We start from the raw sequence: 21,023 nt of genomic DNA, 5'->3' as shown, positions 1-21,023 counted from the left end.
CACCAAGACAAATTCCTTGTGTGTCCAATCACACTTGGCCAATAAAGAATTCTATCTTTTATCTTCTATTATTCTATCTTCTATTATTCTATTATTAAAAAGGCACCCATTCCTTTTAAAAACAGCTCTTAATATACTAAGGGCTTTCAAGATCACATTTAAGCAGCCTAAATAAAATAATTGCTATATATTATTTAAGTAATGAATGCTGGGTTGAGGTGTGCCACGTCATATTTACACCCAATGTACTTTGCACTTAATTTCTGAAAGAGAAACTGTATGCTTTTAGAGGACCGGCTGAAAGAAAAACGGACTTCCTTCCTGCTTTTCTTAGTGTCTATCTAGCAGTTTTATCGGTTAGCTTATTAGCAGTTATTTATAAGTTACAGTTTTTAAATTTTTTTGTAAAGTTCAATCATAAGGAAAACATGATATCTGATAAGCCTGTAACCTCAAATTTAAAAAGATATATCCGAAAATACAAATGAGACAGACAAGGAACAACTATATTTTGGTAAGTTAAACCATTTTATTTGAAAAATATATACTTCAGTAAATTACTGTTTCCAAGTTTGTTTTCTTCCATTGCTTCCACTAATCCAGAAATATATCTTCTATATTCTGCAATTTACAAATTTTGTATTCTGTGTCTTTAAAGTATATATAGGAATATATATTAAAGTATATATAAAGTATATATAAAGTATACATAAAGTATATATAAAGTATATATAAAGTATATAAAGTATAATCAGAGCTACAGAAAAAACAATTGCTGCCAACCTGCCTTCCATTCAAGACCTGTACACTGCACGAGTCAAAAAGGGGGCTATGAAAGTATTTACTGACCCCTCACATTCTGGACATAAACTGTTTCAACTCCTACCCTCAAAACGTTGCTACAGAGCACTGAACACCAAGACAACTAGACACAAGAACAGGTTTTTCCCAAATGACATCACTCTGCTAAACAAATAATTCCCTCAACACTGTCAAACTACCTGTATTTACTAAGTCTGCACTACTATTACTACTAGTTTTTTCTTATAATTCCTATCATCCATTTCTTCCCACTTATGACTGTATGACTGTAACTTGTTGCTTGTATCCTAAAGATTTTTATTAATATTGATTGTTTCCTCATTGCTTATTTGACCCCTATAATCATTAAGTGTTGTACCTCATGATTCTTGACAACTATATCTTTTGTTTTATGTACATGAGAGCATATGCACCAAGAAAAATTTCTTGTTTGTCCAATCACACTTGGCCAATAAAGAATTCTATTCTACTCTATTCTATTATTCTATATCCCAAAATGTTTACAGTGTTATACAGCACGTGCAACAGCATTACAAGATCTGATTGTCACATTATGGCTTGGAGCTAGGTTATTTAAAGGATCATCTTGTCCCAGTAGTTTCTATCCATTCTATCCATTGTAATTGTTTTTAATTATAATATGATTATTTGCATGTTACTTGCTTGACATAGGTGGCTATAGAAATTGAATAAAATATCACAAAATAAAATAATGATGTGTATATGATAATAGAGTTTAATTGTAACAAAGCCCAAAACATATATCTGGACAATATGGACATTCTAATAATAGCTAGTTTAAAATCAATTTGATTAAGAAGCTGCAGAAGTCTCCAAACCAATTATTGTATTATTTAGAGAGCAGTTTCTGTAAGAAGAATAAACATTTTGAGTTGTCCCAAAGATAAAGACAGGGGTGGGCTACTGCCTGGAATGGGGGGGGCGCAGTGGGGTAGTGAAAATGGAGCTCCACCCCATAGCACTGAAAAATGTTGAAAGAAAATCCATAAGCCACGCCCACAGTGTGGTAGAAAAAAAAATTGGTAACCCTTCACTGGATAAAGACATACTGAATTTCAGAAGACTAAGTATCAGAATTTGAGGGAAACAGGGAGTGAATTGTAAGGAATTAAATATTCCCGAGGATGGTAAATTACTGAAGACATAGATATTGAATAAGAAGATATTATAAAGAAGTTCACAAAGACAATTTTTAAACTGTGGGTAACATCTGAAAGTATTTTAAATGTGAGATGAAGAAAGAAGAAAAAGCATTTTACAAGTGATTTAGACTGCATTCCTACAAAGACTTAGATTTTTTCAGTCACTGTATGTAAAGGGTTTCAGGGTAGTGATGAAGATGATGGTAGAGAATACAATCAGAATTTGAGTTTAATATGCTCAAATAATAAATGAGGAACACATTTACAAATAAACCTTCTAGTAGCTAATATGACACAGTACCACCACTACAACCCAGCTATTCAGGACAGGACATTCCTGTCCTGTTTAGGGGTGGGCTCCACTTACCTTCCCTACCGGTTCACATCACCACTGTCCCTGTCATGTCGCACAAAAGACCCAAAAATGACCCTCTGTGCATGCAGAGAAGTCTTTGCATATGCTCAGAGGATTTTTTGCAAGCACAGTGGCTGGAGGACCAATTCAGGAACATGGATCACCGGTCATCACTGCTGGTTTGACAGCAGTAATAAATTTCCACTACCAGTTCTAAAGAACCTGTCCAAACCAGCAGAAACCCACTACCGAACCTATTAAAATTTGAGGGTTCCTCTGCATTTGAATCTGATCATTTGTCACAGACTAAATTACTGATCATCCATCAACCTCTCACTAAAGTGTCTTATGGGTAGCCATAATAAATGTAACTTATGGATAGCTATAATAAATTTAAAAGGAAGAGAGAGGGGAGGGAGGGAGAGAGAGAGAAACATAGAGATTTATTCACATAATGCAGAGATGCATTAACAGATACACAGTTATCATATCCACTCATACAACTGAATTCATTTCCACAACCTGAACTAGATATATGGGCACATTGATGGACATATGTGGGTATATGTGGGTAAAAGAAGAGCTTTTAATACCAAAGATTTACTGGCACTTTTTTTTTTGTTAATAAAGGCATCAGAAGGCCATAGCTCTTAAACACATATTTGTGAAGTAAGAAAGAAAGAAAGAAAGAAAGAAAGAAAGAAAGAAAGAAAGAAAGAAAGAAAGTAGGGAGGGAGGGGAGGGAGGGAGGGGGGAGGGAGGGAGGGAGGGAGGGAGGGAGGGAAGGAAGGAAGGAAGGAGATAGAGAGATTTCTGCCACTGTTCTTTGGCTATTTTGTCACATGATTGCTCAGAGCGTCTTCAGAAATTGCTTTGAAACATGATCACTTAGTCCTTAGATGAAAACAGTAGTGACGTCTTCTGTAAGGCAATATGGTGCAGTGCAGGGGTGGGTTCTGGATTCTCCTGCTGCCAGTTTGCTCAGTGATGCGCCATGTGTGCATGTGTGTTTTGTGATTATGCGTGCATACTTAGTACTTTAACAAAACAAGATGGTGGCACCATAGGCATCACCAGGAGAACTGGCTTGAGGGCGTGGCAAGCCTGGGTTGCTGCCAGTTCTAGCAACTCAGACCACCAGGTAACTATCAGTTCTATAGAACCAGTCCGAACTGCGAGGAACCCACCTCTGATGCAGTATCTTTATATCTTTCTCCAGTTCAGATCTTTTCTGAAATGAATGGAACTTGTAAATCATGGATTAACAAACAATCCAAAAAGATGTTGCAACATGTTCTACTTCTTCTGTGTTCAGATCCTTTCACAAAATAATAATTATTTTGTAATCAGACTAACTGCCATTCTTCAGTCCTCAGAACTATCATATATTCAAATTAAATTCTGGTAACTTTGGCAACTATTCCCCTTTAATTCAGAAAACAATAAAATATTTCCTATTTCGGATTCAACCAATTCCAACTAACAACTCTAAAAGACTGTAAGAAGACAAGTTAATCAAAGTGTAGTAAATAATAAACTAAACCTCATAATATTTCTCAAAGCTTTCTGTCCATATTGTATTACCCAAATGTGTATTTCCTATGAATTTACATTTATAATTGAATTTCCAAGTGCACAGACTCATAAATGTTTATTTCATCTGCTTTAACATTGAAGTAGGGATATGATCTTGTGCCAATCTCATAAATACTGTATATTACTTATTGTAGCAATTATTTCTTTTTTGCCCCAAGATGCATTATTCCCCAGATTTCATATGGGTTGACCAGATTAATGGAGCTATTGAGCATTTATTCTTCCATTAAAAAAATAGTCATAATCCAAAGTCCTTGGGCTAACACAGGTAATGATTCAGCCAATTTTCTTGTTCATAAACCTAAACTGAAATTATTACCCAATTTTTTATCTATCAAATTTAGTATTGCATTTCCAATTCTGTCATCAGTCTTCTAACTATCTGTTTTTTCCCATTTCTGGTGGTCACACTCTTCTTTCCATTTTATCACCCATAATTCTTTATAATGAAAAAAAAAATCCTATTATATATAAAAATGCACTAACATTTAACATTACTCTTCATAGCTTGCATTGGAGATTACTTGACGACTATAAAAGTGATCTGGTTTGATAGTAATAATCTCTACAAAGATTTATGTGCCTTAACGTTAACATATTCCTATTAGAGACTAATAGCAGAAAGGATAGTAAAAAAAGTGTTATAGATTAATTAAGAATCTGCTAGCTTGGGCTGTAAAGGAGAAGGGAAGCTGGGGAGATTTGTACTTTCAAATTGCAAGATTTATCTCAGCTTTACTTGGAAGACGAGCAAAGAAACATGGCCAGATGAAGTAATTCTACTTTGTTACAAAGCTACATTAGCAAAATCTTATATATCTCCTGCCATCTCCTTTACAGCCCAAGAAACTAGAAAGTCTCTTCCCTGCCCACTATCCAGTTGTCTTTTTATCTATCTATCTATCTATCTATCTATCTATCTATCTATCTATCTATCTATCATCATCTATCTATCATCTATCTATTTATTTATTTGACTTATATGCGACCCCTCTCCGTTGACTCGGGTGGCATATAGCTCTTAAATTGACCATTGGGTAGGTCGATGTCTCTAAGCTGACCATTCAGTGGTCTCCCAAGTTCTTTCCCAAGCCTCCCAAGTTCTTTCTCACATAACATTATAACCTCTGTCCATTCCAGCTGATTAGTTGTTTCATAAGATAGTGTGTTTTCTATACCTAATTTCTTATGTACCATTAATGTGGCATAACATTGTTAATGGGAGGTGGTATAGGGAAATCCAGGCTAGGATGATATTGTTTGGCTATTTATTTATTTATTTATTCATTCATTCATTCATTCATTCATTCATTCATTCATTCATTTACCTACTTACTTATTTGTCAAACATGTACAAGCTGGCAAGTATAGGTATAAACATAAACAAAGGAAATAAGGACAGATAAATGGGGACAGTAAGACAGGGATGGTAGGCACACTTGTGCACTTATGCCCACCCCCTTTATGGACCTCTTAGGGATGGAGTAAGGTTCACGGTAGACAGTTTGAGGTTGAAGCTGTGAGGGTTTAAGGATATAACAAGGCTTTTTAGAAATAGGTAGATCCTATTTTTAACTGTGTATAACTGTGACTAATGACCATAGGTTGGGCAAGGAGCTGGTTCTGAAGGATACCTCGTAGATTGTGCATAGAGCTTCAGCTAGGGGAGTGGCAAACTTCTTCAAAAAGTAGACATATAATCCATCAGGGCCAATAGATGTCAAATATGATTATTTATTTATTTATTTATTTATCTATTTATTTATTTATTTATTTTATTTTATTTGTCAAGCATGTATAAGATAACAGGCATTGGTATAAACATAAACATTAGCAAAGTAGGTACAGGTAAATTAGGCAATAGGACAGTAGGATAGGGACGGTAGGGACAATGGTGCACTTATGCACATCCCTTACAGACCTCTTAGGAATGGGGTGAGGTCGACTGTAAGTTAAAGGTTAACGTTTTTAGGGTTTGGGGAAGAAACCACAATCAGGTAATGCATTCTAGGCATTGATCACTCTGTGGCTGAAGTCGTATTTTCTGCAATTGAATTTGGAGTAGTTCACATTAAGTTTGAATCGATTGTGCACTTGTGTATTGTTGTGGTTGAAGCTGAAGAAATCATTGACATGTAGGACATTGTGGTAAATGATTTTATGAACTACATTTAGGTCACATTGAAGGTGACAAAGTTCTAGGCTATCTAAGCCCAAAATTTCAAGTCTGATGGAATAAGGTATTTTGTTGAAGATACTGTTGCAGGGAGTAAGGTGTTCCTAATATAGCTGCCTTTTGCAATTAACTGACAGTGAATTTGTCAATAATGGACAGTGATGGGGGTTCAAATGGTGCCCCAGTTGTTTTGGGATTGCATTGAAGGCACCTATTATATTGATATTACCTTTATTTTCTTTTGCAATAGTCATTCTATTTCTGTTTGCAGGTCTTTGTAATTTGTTAGGGTTTCCAATTCCAATAGTGTCTACTATTATTATTATTATTATTGTAAAATCCATCTCATCATTATACTGTATTAAATTATATTATATTATATTATATTAAATATAATTATATTATATTATATTATATTATATTACATTATATTAAAAGAAAATATCCATTACCCATATCTCACACATATTCACAAAACTGACTTAATGCATTACATTTTCACTTAAGAAAACACACACACAAAAGAAAATACTGGCATATTGTGAATGTGGTATCTGTTAGATTACAGAAATTACCACTTAAAAGGCATGAAAAATGCTTTCCAGCTGATAATATATTTTTTAAAAGGTGTATAACAATTCCTTTCCAGAGATTTCTCCAAATTCTATTAAATTGACATTCAGAATTTCAATTGAAGCCACTTCCGACTGATGGGTACCCATAGATATGTATGCTATTAAAACATTATCACCCAAAGAACATCTTTATTGCTAACAACGTATTCTTTAATTTTACATAAATAAATGGGTGGAAATGAAATCATTCAGGGGTTTCGACCCAGTACTTTGCTAAATCTGTCTTTCCTAATCTCCTAACTCAAATATTTCCTGTTCACATTCAATTGTTCTAGTTCTCTTTTTGGAATTGTCCCAATACTTAGTGTTTCCTTAATAATAATAATAATAATAATAATAATAATAATAATAATAATAATAATAATAATTATTATTATTATTATTATTATTATTATTATTATTATTATTATTATTATTATTATTATTAATTGGATTTGTATGCCGCCCCTCTCTGAAGAATTGGAGTGCACCTCTAGGTAGATAGCTTTAAACTGCAGGAATCTAGCAGTTCCTTCCTGAATCTATTTTCTTTCTCCACTAGCTGGACTCAATATGCCTAAGTTTTCCTTCTACTGCTGCAAATTCTTTATATCCTGGCCATTCTTGAATAGGACCAGGGCCATGTAAACAGAGCGTTACACAAAGCAGATTTGGGTGTATAAGAGCAAGCAAAGGTTGGACTCTCCAAAGTTATAGAGACCCTGGTCATGTTTATTCTTCCCAGGTCCTTGAATTGAGCACTCAGGGATGGGGTCTGAAAACAAAAGCAGATTGTTTGCAGCCTTTCAAATGAAGAATTCAAGGTCATGTTCCAAATAAAATGCCTAGTCAAGAGGTAAGTGGTTTGGACAACAGGTATGAGTCTGGCTTTTTTCATCTTGTCACAAAAGTGTCTCAGGAATTTTGGGGCCCCATATCGCCTAAGTGTCTGCCCCCCCCCCCGTAATTTTAAAACTACTTTATTTTGCGACATACCAATTATGTATTAAATTTACCTTTCAAAAAAAAATTAAACCCTACCACTTGTACACTTGTTTGACAGATTAATATGTTAATAATGCAGAAAATATATTCAAGTGACATCAACGTATTACATACATATAAATAAATTACCAGAACAGTGCAAATACACCAAATTAACAAAATATTATTAATTTTGCCATCAACAATATTAAAAGCAGCAATAAGATGGCACAAAGGATAAAGACAAAATACTCCTGCATCACACTAGAAAAATATTTGTTTTCACAATAATACCAATAAATAACAGGTAACCAGAAGATAAATTATACGCAATAATGTTTAAAACTATACGTAAACTCCACCATAGGTGTAAAAAGCACAGTGCAAGAAAAAAGAAGAGAAAGAGGAGGGAAGAGCAAAAAACCCTTCCCTCTTCTTCTCATTAACCTCTCTACCTATCTCCTTATAGCATTTTCCAAAGTTTGCAAAATTTTAAAATTGCTTTATAAAAAAGAACATACCCTCATGTATCATCAAATCCATATTATGAAGCAAATGTACCTGCTATTGAGTTCCATAACTTAATATATTTAAGCTTTTAAATGTGTAATGTATAGTCTCTTAACAAATAGCATGTCCGTGGCTCTAAGAACAACACCTTTTCTTTCTCTTTTCTTTTCTTTTCTTTTCTTCTTCTTTTCCTAGGATGTTATCATATCTATTAAGCATATGTTGAGATATTACTGTGTATGCATTTAACATAATTTAGAAGGTAAAATGTAAAATAACCAACTCCCGCTTCAGATCTTCTCAGCACAAGTCTCAAAATATGATGTAGTTGTTTGTTTTTTGAAAAATCCTTAGTACCCAGCTTCTCCTTTGCATATTCAAATCTTCCCACTTCCCACAATGCTTGCTTCTCGAATCCAGGATGGTGTTTGCTTCTCAAATCTAAAATGGTGAGACGGCTCCAAAAAACATGTCAACTCCAAAGCAACACATCTTTTCCTCACACTTAGAAGGGAACAATTTTGAAAAAAATATAACACCATAATCAAAATGTATACCAAATTAGCTCTGATCCAAACTTCATCTTTAACAGCTATGAAGCTCTTCAGGCAAAATAGAGAAAATTAGGCATTTTTGCTGATCTGTGCTCTTGCCTGGTCCTGATTGTAACAATTTTGCAACTGAATCCGATTAGCTTCCTTAGCACACCAGCACACCGTTCAATCGCCAGGCCCCCCTAATTTTTCAATTTGGCCAGGCCCCTGATGCCAGTACCGGTAATACTGCGCTATCGGCGGCCCTGAGTATCAGTGGTGGGTGTGTAAGCAGCACCTTCCTTGTGTAATCTCTGGCACCCTTTCCTCCCTTCTCATTTTCCTGGGCAATATTTTGATTCCAGGCCAAGCCATAAAAAGTGAGGGAGTTTGTTTGCAGAGACCTAGTAAGGATAGTCCAGCAGCAATTAAAACTCTGCCAGCTGCTGGAATTTGTCCTCTCCTTCTTCCTTCTCCTCCCTTCTGAATTGTCAGAATAACCAGGCGTAGGTTGTGAATCCTTCTGCTGCTGGTTTGTTCAGGATTGCTTCGTGTGCATGCACACCAATCAAAAAATAGTTTCTGTGCATGCACAGAAGAAAAATCCAAGATGGCAGCACCCATGGATCATCACCGACAGAACTAGTTTACTAACAGTTCTAAAGAACCGGTTAAAACCAATAGGAACCCACTTCTGAGAGTAACCCATTACACCCAGCAGGGTACTAAAGCTGCCATCATTCCCTGTTATTCTGGCTTATTTGCATGGAAGCTCCCTATATCACATCCAGTAAAAATGTGACCATGAAGTACATTTTGCTGAAGTTTCTTTTCTAATTTCAGTTACGTATTCTTTTTTCCACCCTCTTCTGCCTTTTTCTATTTTCTATTTTCCCCATAATTTTGCAACATAATTTAAAAACTAAGTCTAGATTTTTTTTAAAAACCTCCCTTTTTTACAATTGTGTAATTCCCGGGGCAACTGGATGGAGCTGAATGTTCACTGGCCGGATGCTGTTCCTGATAGCACACAAAGTTTGCAGCAGATATTTTTTCTTTGTGCCCTAGGAGAAAAATATCTGCTGCTTTCTAGGATTTGAACTCTCAGCCTTCTGAGTGGGAGGCAAGCATCTTTACCACTAGAACACCCTGTCACACTTTAAAACATCTAGAATAACCTTCTAAAATACTCAAACTACCCTATATTAAGAATAGAAAGACATGCTGGAGGTTTTAATATATTAAGAATTAACATTTCACAAATAATTCCCAGTTTTTACCCAGCTAATAGATCGAAAGCATAGAAATGCAAATAGATAAATAAGTATCACTTCAATGGGAAGATACCATATTTTTTGGAGTATAAAATGCACCTTTCCCCCCCTAAAATAGGCTGAAAATTTGGGTGCATCTTATTACTCTGAATGTAGCTTTTACTAAGCTTTTTTAAGCCCTAACAAGGTGCTAATGCGATCATCCCTGCTTTGCTAGCTATGCACTCTTCCCTTTGCCTGCTTCTTTCATTCCTGCTCCCTCTGACAATCAGTTGAGCCTTTTTTCAGCCCTAACAAGGTGCTAACGAATGAGGCGATCTTCTGTGCTTTGCCTGATTTTCTCATTGTTTCTCTCTTAAGAGGGAGAGAGAGAAGTGAAGTGTTTAGAAACTGTTTTCATCCCAAACCAAGCGATAAAAAGCAAGCACGTGGGCTCAAAACCAGTAAACTAATGTGATGAAGCTGACCAGGCAAAAGTATAGCCAGATGAATATCCGATAGGCAGTGTTAAATCCTGTAAATTCTGTAATGTTCTATAATGTTCTGTATCTGGGTTAACTTGTTAAACAAGAGTTGTTAAGCAGAATTGAAAGAAACCATAGGCATTGTTTACCTGCTTCCTATTGGCTGCTGTAGAGGGCGCCAAAATGGAAGAGCTGTCAGACGCCGGCTGTTGCTGAGGGAAAGTCTTTAAATAGCCGAGCTACTGGTCTTACGCGCTTCTTCTGTAACTCGCGTATACAGTGAAAGTGTTTTTCCGCTCGCTCAGAGCCTGTAGAGAATAAAAGGGATTTTATTTGGAGACCGTGTTTCTCGGTTATTTCATTGGCGACGAGGGTCTTAGCGGTGATTTTTTTTTTAGGAAAAAATCAATATGTCGACCCCTTCGCTTATTCAACCTCCCGAGTTGTTTGACCCGGAAAGGTCAACTTGGGCAGCCTATATGGCTAAATTTGAGATTTTCCTGGAAGCTGCCAGCCTACATACGGCTGAGGACAGCAGGAAACGCGCTTTATTTTTGAATTACTGCGGCACGCATATTTTTGAATTGGCCGGGACTTTGACAGATCCCGAACCTCCTAATGCTGTACCATGGGCTACTTTACAAGAGAAATTGGCTGCCCATTTTAAACCAACTAAGCCGCCCATAGTTTATAGGCATCAATTTTCCCGTATGTCTCAATCAGATGGGGAATCTATTAACCAGTTCACGACCAGGCTCCGAACTATCCTGGCGAAATGTCAATTTGACAATCCGGAAGCCAGATTGACGGACGCCCTCATTTTTGGGATGCGAAACGTTACCATAAGGAACAAGTTATTGGCAACTGAGAGCTCCACATTACAAGACGTGATTAAAGCTGCTCAGACAGCTGAGGTAGCTGAGGCTGCGGCAGCTGATTTAAAATCCAATGACAAGCTGCAAACTGTTTTTAAGATCACAGACTCTCAGCGTCCCTCGGCTCGCCGCCTACCTGAAGTTCAGCTCGCCGACTATGAAGACTACAATGACCACTGCTGCTACCTTCGAGGACCACCAGAACGACAAGCCAGGTCAACTTTTCCTGCCTGCGCCGGATGCAGAGGGCAACATCAACGGTCGCGCTGCCCCTTTAAGGACGCCTTCTGCTACAGATGCGAGAAGAGAGGCCACATCGCCGCCGCTTGCCGTGCTGCCTTGCCAGATGACAACTCTTCTCCACAAGGTCAACAGCCTTCCTTTCCTGCTCCCCGAGCCTACCGTCCAAGGCCGACGGGGTTTCCGCCGGCCTTGGAATGCCAGAGGTAACCGCTTTTTCAGTGGTTCTACAGTTTACCCTCCTGCCCCTAATAAAATTGTTGTCCCCATCCTTTTAAACCATCAGCCGTGCCATATGGAATTGGACACTGGCTCGAAATATACACTAATGCCCTGGCATAAATTACATTTGTATATACCAAGTTTGGCACGGGACGATTTGCAACCTTTGGACATTGCTATCAATGACTTCCAGGGTCACCCAATTAGGATTTTGGGTAAAACCAGGGTTCCTATTACCTTTAGAAATGTGAACCATGTTCTCCCTCTGTTAGTTGTAGACGGGGCTAATCATTCCCTTCTAGGGTTGGACTGGATGGCACCTTTGGGATTAGCGGTAACGGGTCTTAACAAATTGACATTTTCTACTGCCCCTGATTTTGTCACTGAATTTCCTGAGGTTTTCCGTGCTGGTCTGGGTACCTTTAAAGGACCTCCTATTTCTTTTTCATTAGACCCTTCTGTTCCTCCCGTTAGATTAAAACCTCGCAGGGTACCTTTGCCATTGCTGAATAAGCTAGATGAACAATTAACAAAACTTCAAGCACAAGGTATATTGGTTCCAGTGGAACATGCACCCTGGGAAACACCAATTGTAACCCCACTGAAGCCAGATGGCTCCCTACGAGTTTGTGCGGATTACAAATCCACTATTAATAAGGCACTACAGCACAACTCGTATCCTATTCCAGTGGTGCAACAGCTGTTACACACCTTGGGGTCTGGGAAAATCTTCGCGAGGCTGGACCTTGCACAGGCTTACCAGCAATTGACAGTGGACGAAGCCACTGCCTTATCACAGACTATTGTAATGCACAGGGGTGCTTTTAAGTGTACGCGCCTGCAATTCGGAGTGAGTGTTGCTCCTGGTATATTCCAGCGGTTAATGGAGCGCTTATTGGGGGGCCTTGATGGGGTGGTCCCTTATTTCGACGACATTTTAATTTGTGGGGACAACTCTGCCCAGCTGCACAGTCGAATTAGACAGGTACTCACTAGATTGAGAGATAAGGGTCTGCGGCTGAAACCAGAAAAATGTGTGTGGGGGACCCCTTCAGTCGAATTTTTAGGATTTCGTATAGATGCTGAGGGCATTCACCCCACAGAAGAAAAAGTTAGAGCCATTAAAGACGCCCCTGCCCCAACTTGTAAAGCAGAGCTGCAAGCCTTTTTAGGGCTCTTAAATTTTTATGCTGTTTTTCTACGACAGAAAGCCTCAGCAGCTGAACCCCTACATAGGCTCCTCCATAAAGGGACAGATTGGCACTGGGGTGAGAAGGAACAACGGGCGTTTAGCATGGTTAAAGATCTTTTGTCGTCCCATAGCTTAGTAGTGCAATATAGCTCAACCCTCCCTGTGAGGCTCACCTGCGACGCTTCTCCGTACGGGGTGGGTGGTGTGTTGGCCCATATTTTTCCTAATGGGCAGGAGGCTCCAATTGCCTATTTTTCTAGAACACTATCTGGGGCTGAGCGCAATTACGCGCAGATTGACAAGGAAGCTTTGGCGCTGGTAGCCGGGGTGAAAAAATTTCATCATTATCTGCTTGGGAGACCCTTTCAATTAGTTACAGACCACAAGCCTCTCTTGGGTCTGCTAGCCACGGGACGGCCAACTCCTCCCTTCATGTCTCCCCGTATGTCCAGATGGGCTATTTTCCTAGCCGCATATGACTACCAGCTCATTCATAAAGGGGGCTCTGCTATTAATCACGCAGACGGCCTTAGTCGCTGTCCATTGGGACAGAGAGTAGAAGACCCAGCGCCCGCTGCAGAGGTACTCCTTATCGAATTAGATAAGTCTCCTGTGGTCACTGCCAGGCAGGTGGCATTGGAAACCAGGCAAGATAAGATTTTGAGCAGGATTCTGAATTACATTTTAAAAGGCTGGCCAGCAAATGGGGACGATCCCTTAATAGGTGAATTTAAAACAAAGAGGCTAGAACTATCAGTTATGCATGATTGCATTCTCTGGGGGGAAAGAGTGGTTATCCCTACTGCCCTGAGACCGCGGGTTATGAAAATGCTACATGAGGGACACCCAGGGGTGGTGAGGATGAAGGCATTGGCAAGGGGGTATTTGTGGTGGCCAGGCTTGGATAAAGAAATTGAGAACTGGGTGGCAACATGTGGCCAGTGCCAAGAAACGCGGCCAGACCCGCCTAAAACCACCCCTGCACAGTGGGACAGTCCCCAAGGGCCATGGTCTAGGGTGCACATTGATCTGGCTGGACCAGTGGGGAATCATATGTTTTTAATCCTGATTGATGCGTATTCAAGGTGGCTTGAAATAGTGCCATTAACATCTACCACATCATCAGCAGTAATACATGTATTAAGGAAGTTATTTACAACAAATGGGTGCCCGGACATATTAGTCTCGGACAACGGGCCCCAATTTACATCTAAACAATTTGAGGTGTTCCTAGCTGGTCTGGGGGTCCGACATGCACTTACCTCGCCCCACGCAGCGTGGTCTAATGGAGCAGCAGAACGTTATGTTCGAGTGGCCAAAGAGGCCATTAAGAGGTCAGCTCCAGGTGACATCCAGGAGAGATTAGACACGTTTTTGCTGACCCAACACATAACACCTAGTATGACCACTGGGAAAAGCCCTGCTGAGTTGCTAATGGGGAGAAGGTTAAGATCAACCTTGGATAGGCTGCACCCCTCCTACATCAAATTAAAACCGGACAATATACTAATACCTGAACGTGCAGTGGCCGTGGGACAAAAGGTATATGTTAAAAATTTTGATGCAGGAAAGCATTGGGAAAGTGGCATTGTGCAAGACCAAACAGGTCCCAAAACATATATGGTGAAATTACTAGATGGCCGCCTCTGGAAAAGGCACATTGACCACATTAGGGGGAGAGTGGAGAAAATCGAGAGTGAAGGACATAAAGATAACACTCATCCCCTCCCCACAGGGAATTTCGCAAGGACAAACAGGAACCAGGAACCAGTTGATTGGGACTTACCTGGGGGAAATAGCCACTCCAGCGCTGCCTCAGCTCTGCCATCTCCTGGTCATGGGAGCAACGCGTCTGCAGGACGAGAGGAACCATCTTCGTTGGTGGACACACAAGTCATGAGCGACCCTAGACGGTCAGATCGGACTTCGCGAAGACCCCCTCACTTAGAAGACTTTGTTACTTACTTGACCGAATAAAAATCTGTAAAATCATCCAGAAGGGGGAGGGGTGTTAAATCCTGTAAATTCTGTAATGTTCTATAATGTTCTGTATCTGGGTTAACTTGTTAAACAAGAGTTGTTAAGCAGAATTGAAAGAAACCATAGGCATTGTTTACCTGCTTCCTATTGGCTGCTGTAGAGGGCGCCAAAATGGAAGAGCTGTCAGACGCCGGCTGTTGCTGAGGGAAAGTCTTTAAATAGCCGAGCTACTGGTCTTACGCGCTTCTTCTGTAACTCGCGTATACAGTGAAAGTGTTTTTCCGCTCGCTCAGAGCCTGTAGAGAATAAAAGGGATTTTATTTGGAGACCGTGTTTCTCGGTTATTTCAGGCAGCTTATTTTTTCCCTATTTTCCTCCCCCAAAAGTAAGGTGAATCTTATGCTTCAGTGCAGTAACTATGTTGTGTGTCTCTGTATATAGTCATTCTAGCTACATGATCATGGAAATGCGTTTGGACAATGTTGGTTTCCTCAGCTAAAAAATAGAGATAAGCACTGCTCCCTAGAGTCAGACACGATTGGAAAGGACAAAACTTTACCTTTTTCAAAGATTCAATCCTATTTGTGGGATTCACAAATTCACAATATAGGGATATATTTTTATACTTGAACAAAGTGTGTTGGGTGTGGATATTTAGAACCCTTTTATTCTAAAAATACTGAGTTTAGAATATAATGCTGCCCTACTTCATTTCTCACATCATTGAAAATGTGTTCTTTATTCCTGTTATATTAATTTGCTCCAGGGAACATATGTAGGAAGATAGAATCAAAACACGAAAAGGAAAAATAATCAGCAAAATAATGATGAGTCAAAACTATAGGCAGATGATAATGAGTCATCAAACAATGAAAACAGGAAATTAAATATATCTTATACAGGAAATTATTAAAACATAATAAATAAAACAGTTGCAATGTACACATGAAATGAATTGCGTCTGTTATCAATCAAAATAAACAAATAAATAAATAAATAAATAAATGGTAAATAAGAATCTTAATTCTGTCTACTTCCATTTCTAATTATCATTAATTTAATCATTCTAAATATTATAAGAAAAATCAATATTTGCTACTCAAGTTGAAAGTTGAAAATTCTTAGATGATTCTCAAGTTAAACATACTGGTTCCCAAAATATCTAAAACATTCTTCTAGCAAAAATTTGACAAAGAATTGCTTGTAAGAAAGTCAAAATAAGAAGTAAACTCCGGGCTAAAAAGAAACTTAGTTCTGTTAAAGAGCATGATTGCATGTTCTTCCTTCTCAGCAGGACATCTTGGCCTCAAATGACATAAGAATATAACAGCAAAGTCCACAGGCATGTTAATTTAATGCCTAATAGTAATCTCATTTCACTATGGCCTGCATATGTATACTGTATGTATGTGTGTGGGGATGCATATGTATGCAAATAAACATCTTAAAACAGCAATGTTTCAAATAATATATGATTGATTTCAGCTTATTAATTAAATAAATTATTTTTTCTCTTGAATAAAAGTTATTTTATATGCTAATTACGCAAACCAAATCTTAATGTCCTCTTTTGATTTATAGTTCTCCAAAATTATTAATTTCAATTTGGGCTTAATGCAATTGAAACTCTGCTGGATTTTGACTAATCTAAAAAATCATGTGGGCTAACATAATCTATTTATTTCTCTCCCTTTGTTCTAATTTATTTAAATCATTTTTCTGGTTTTTGGAAATGGTACCCAAAAACCTCAGACAAAAAAAAAACCTGATAGAAAATGCATTATTCTTTCTGCAATAAAAATAATAAATGTAATAATAATTCCAATAACATATTCACTTCTCTTCCATCTGTGCCAATGTTTCTTGGGAGATATCCAACAGAACTCATTAAGAAAGATTAGGTTTCATTGCAATGTTTATTTTTCTGTTGATTGCATCTATTCTGCATTAATATAAACCTGGGAACAATAAATATAATATGTGCATTCACTAGTAATAATTAAAAAACTGATTGGAGAGGTTTTTCTGGTTGCTAATAGAAGAAGTCACTACTGAAAATAATATTCTCTCTTTTTTTTGAAAGGATAATATAAGTTCAAATGAGCTCATAGATTTTATACTAATTTTCTATGGCAGCTGTCCTGCTATGAGTATTCATACTGATAAAATGGAATGAAGCTTTCTTTATCTTTAATGTCATAGTTTTAAATACAAATGAAAGATTGGGTACCTTTCTCTGATTTAGTTTTGCAAAGAAAACAAAAATGCCCTCAAATGCCTTTTAATCTCATTTATCAAAACAAGGTTTTTAGATTTGTAAAAATATTGAAAATATAAATAGTTCCAAGGAGTCCTAGAATATCCTGGAAGATAGACTATTTTAGACATAGTGTTATAAAATAATAGCAATCTAAGGATATTATATCTAAAGGAATAATATCACCTTTGATTGTGGCCAGACTGATTTGCATACAACTTAAATTAAAACTTTTTATTTTAAGTAAATATTCTGTAGCTAAAAGTTATGTGACATAAGCCACACAATTTTAAGTTCCTTAGCCATTTTATCATTTTATAAAATAATATGAAATTAAAAATATTCTGTCTTTCTTTTATTTTTTTCTCCCTCATTTTAGTCGCCTCTAGATGAGATGGGCAGCTCATAAATCTAATAAATAAATAAATACATTTTAAAAATTAATTGATTTATACAGCTGCTAATCTTATATATGTAATACTAGACAGTTTAGAATACAGATGAATTAAAGACATAATAGAAACATACAGCAGATGAGTTCAGTGAAGCAAAAGTAACATTGTCAGGAAATCAGATCTGATACAGCCAGAACACCAAGCTTCAGCAGGAAAAAACCAAGTTTTCATGCCCTTACAAAAGACCAACAACATATTTGATCTAAGAGGGTATGTGTTCTGACCCAGCTCCTCAAACACAACAAACCCTTTGATGTGAACTCAAAATATTGCTTTATTAGCAATGCCAGCAGCTCCAGAAAAAGTTTTTTCTCACAGGCCAACAAGTCCATCCATCTGGAAGATGATTAGTTGTCTGCCACACTTATTCAAATTCCCCCCACCCTCTGCTTTTATCTCCAGAGCTAGAGTGGAGCCTGGCCATATGTCAGGCACTAGACCCAGCTGTTCCTCCTCTTGTTCATCAACTACCTCCAGATCTGGGGACTATTGACTCTCCATGTAAAGGCTGATGGACAGCTTAGCTTCCACCTCTGTATCTCTGACCCCTCCATTACTTCTTCCCCCTGAAATCTCCCAGGTTGCTCTGATGCTGACCCTGATTCCCAGGTCTTCTCTGATTTGGCTGCTAGAGGGGCCAACGTCCAACAGGTCACAACAGTATGGTTTACCATAGAATGGGCAGAATAACAGAAAAAGTTCTCCTTCTGGGCCTCACTAGCTGGCACGTCTTGAGACAGGACTACTTGGAGCATGTCCTTCCCATCAGATTGGATACGACAAGTTAAAAACAACTGGGAAAACATGGTCTCTTAAATAACCTGATCCCAAGAATCTTCATATATCATTTATTATTATACAACACTTGTCTTTAAAATGGTAGATAGTACTGTCTTTCAGAGAAGCATTCATGGTTTGGTTTGGTTTTTTATTAGCTAACATGGTGGAAAGCTTCCCCAGGTGTCACAAAAGATTGCTATTGGTCATTCAACTTTAGCAAAAGTGGTTAACATTCCAGTCTTATAACTGTGACTCACTGAGGTCCCACTGAGATTAAAAATGTTTACTCTCAGGTAACAGGCATAAGATTTCAGGTAAAACAGGGCAAATGCACCCAAAAGTGTAATCCATTTTAATGCAGTTTGCCTTACAAATCAGCGTAAGTAGTGCATTTAGGTTAATATCTGTATTTATCAGGCAAGGGGAAAAATTGAACTCCTTAGGTGCTACTTCTAAGGAGAAATACATACATACATGCATGCTTGCATATATACATACATACAAAATAGCCAACAATTGACCATGATAACTATATCACTTAGGCTTATATACAACTTCATAGGTGCTTTACAGCCCTTTCTAAGTAGTTTACAGCAACTTTGTTGGCTAAGGAATTCTGTGAGTTGTAGTCCACAAGTCTTAAAATTGCCAAGATTGGAGAGCCCTGATTTACAGAGTCAGCATATTGCCCCGAACAATCTGAGTCCTCATTTTGCTGACCATAGAAGGCTGAGTTAACCTTGAGCCTGAAAATCAAACTGCTGTCAATCAGCAGAATTAGCTTGCGAGGTTGCATTCTAACCACTATGCCACCTCAGATATCCTCACTCTTTCTTTCTTTCCCATCCTTTTACAAGTAGTTAAATCAAAGGATATCAGATGACCTATAATACAAACTGTAATCCAGATTAACAAGACAAAGGCTAACACAATAGAAAGTTTTGTCTATGACTGACAGATCAGTCTTTTCCTGCTGTATTATGTAATATTGAAAGAAAAAAAATAAGCAGCATAATTAATTGGTAAAATTCCAGTGATTACGCAATAACTATTTGTCGCTGTGAGCTCAAAGTTCATTCCTCTGGATTGCACTTAGTTTCATCTCATGAAAAGTTCACATTTACAGTACTTATGTTGGACAGCAGTTAAACAGTGCCATCTTTTGCCAGTAATAAGAGTCTTATCTTACATACAATTTACAAAAATATTATTTGAAATGACTAGAGGTTTAGGGGGTGCGGGTGGGGCAAATATTCTTCCCCACAACCCTTCTAGAACTACAATAAACACAGGTGTGATTTCATCAATTTTTATATGAAATTAGTTAAATATAATACCTGGATATACAAAACTGAACCGGTTTGATAAATTGACAGTTAAAGCTTGAAAATTAATTATTAGTTACAATCAGCCTTGATACATTGACACTTAAAGCTTGAAAATTTATGTAGAATGTTTAACTCCTTAGCATCAGAGTGTGTTAATATAAGGCAACTGGCAGTTGGAACAGAGTTCTTTTCAGATGGGGAGTGGGAGTAGAGTGTCTAAACTTCCAGCCTGCAGGTGGATGAATCATGCATTGACCATGCCCATGCCTAGTTTAGGTGGGGAGGGGGAGTAGAATGTCTAACACTTTAGCATCAGAGCATGTTTGTTTGTTTGTTTGCTTATTATTTATTTATTTATTTATTTGTCAAACAAGTATAGTATTATAGTACATATTAACATAACATAACATAACATAAGTAGAATGTAGTAATAATAAGATAGTAGGACAGGGACATTAGGCACATAAGTGCACTTATGTACGCCCCCTACAGACCTCTTAGAAAAGGGGAGAGGTCAATTGTAGATAATGTAAGGTTGAAGATTTTGGGGTTGGGGGAAGCAACAACAGAGTCAGGTAATGAGTTCCAGGGGGTGACCACTCTATTGCTGAAATCGTATTTTCTGCAGTCAAGTTTGGAGCGATTTACATTCAGTTTGTATCTATTACATGCTCTTGTGTTGTTGTTAAAGGTGAAGTAGACACTGACAGGGAGTACATTATGATGTATGATTTTATGAACAACAGTTAAATCAGTTCGGAGACAACGTAGTTGTAAATTTTCTACATTTAGTATTTGAAGTCTGGAGGAGTAGGCTAATTTGTTACATGGGGAGGAGTGAAGGACTCTTCTTGTGAAGTAATACTCTATGAAGTAATACTGTATAAGAAATATTAATGATCCAATGGTCATTTCCAAAAATCCTTTCTTAGCGAATATTTAGAAGCCAAGAGGGACATATCTGCTAAGTTTGTAGGTTTTACAATTCTGGAATTTTCTTGATGAGTGAATGGTAATTGGCTTTTATATATATAGGTTTGTTAAATTTCAATTGTTTCCCATAGTGGAACATAATGTTTCCTTAAGGAACAGCTACATTTTAAGTTCATTGTTCTTGTTAAAAAAAATGTGTTGAATTATTTTGATATTTAGTTGGATGTCAAGTCATCTTGAAGATTTAGAGATGAAAACACTTCTATTGTT

General features: G+C 37.7%; 1 protein-coding gene across 4 annotated transcripts; it reads left to right on the top strand.

The window, feature by feature from the left end:
• The first annotated feature begins 287 nt into the window (after window positions 1–287).
• On the top strand, window positions 288–15,827 carry LOC139170285 (uncharacterized). 4 transcript variants are annotated; one of them, XM_070757267.1, is made up of 5 exons: window positions 315–514; window positions 4,095–4,204; window positions 7,472–7,582; window positions 11,466–11,812; window positions 14,756–15,326. In XM_070757267.1, the coding sequence occupies exons 3-5, from the start codon at window positions 7,554–7,556 to the stop codon at window positions 14,995–14,997; spliced, it is 618 nt and encodes a 205-aa protein (XP_070613368.1). In that variant the 5' UTR covers window positions 315–514; window positions 4,095–4,204; window positions 7,472–7,553; the 3' UTR covers window positions 14,998–15,326. The 4 variants fall into 4 exon arrangements, 3 of the variants coding, with proteins under 3 accessions (XP_070613370.1, XP_070613368.1, XP_070613369.1); XM_070757269.1 differs by lacking the exon at window positions 4,095–4,204 and having other exon boundaries at window positions 288–514; XM_070757268.1 differs by lacking the exon at window positions 4,095–4,204 and having other exon boundaries at window positions 11,466–11,733.
• Window positions 15,828–21,023: the final 5,196 nt, after the last annotated feature.

This window comes from Erythrolamprus reginae, chromosome 7 (assembly GCF_031021105.1).
Source record: "Erythrolamprus reginae isolate rEryReg1 chromosome 7, rEryReg1.hap1, whole genome shotgun sequence".
Lineage (NCBI taxonomy): Eukaryota > Metazoa > Chordata > Lepidosauria > Squamata > Dipsadidae > Erythrolamprus > Erythrolamprus reginae.
This window is presented reverse-complemented; position numbering and strand designations above follow the sequence as displayed.

Excerpts from the sequence above, each read along its gene's own strand:
- LOC139170285 (XM_070757267.1), top strand. The coding sequence starts at position 7,554 with ATGTTCCAAATAAAATGCCTAGTCAAGAG. Across the intron at positions 7,583-11,465 it reads ATAAAATGCCTAGTCAAGAG|ATCACAGACTCTCAGCGTCC; the intron begins GTAAGTGGTTTG and ends ACTGTTTTTAAG. Across the intron at positions 11,813-14,755 it reads CCGGCCTTGGAATGCCAGAG|GGAATTTCGCAAGGACAAAC; the intron begins GTAACCGCTTTT and ends CCCTCCCCACAG.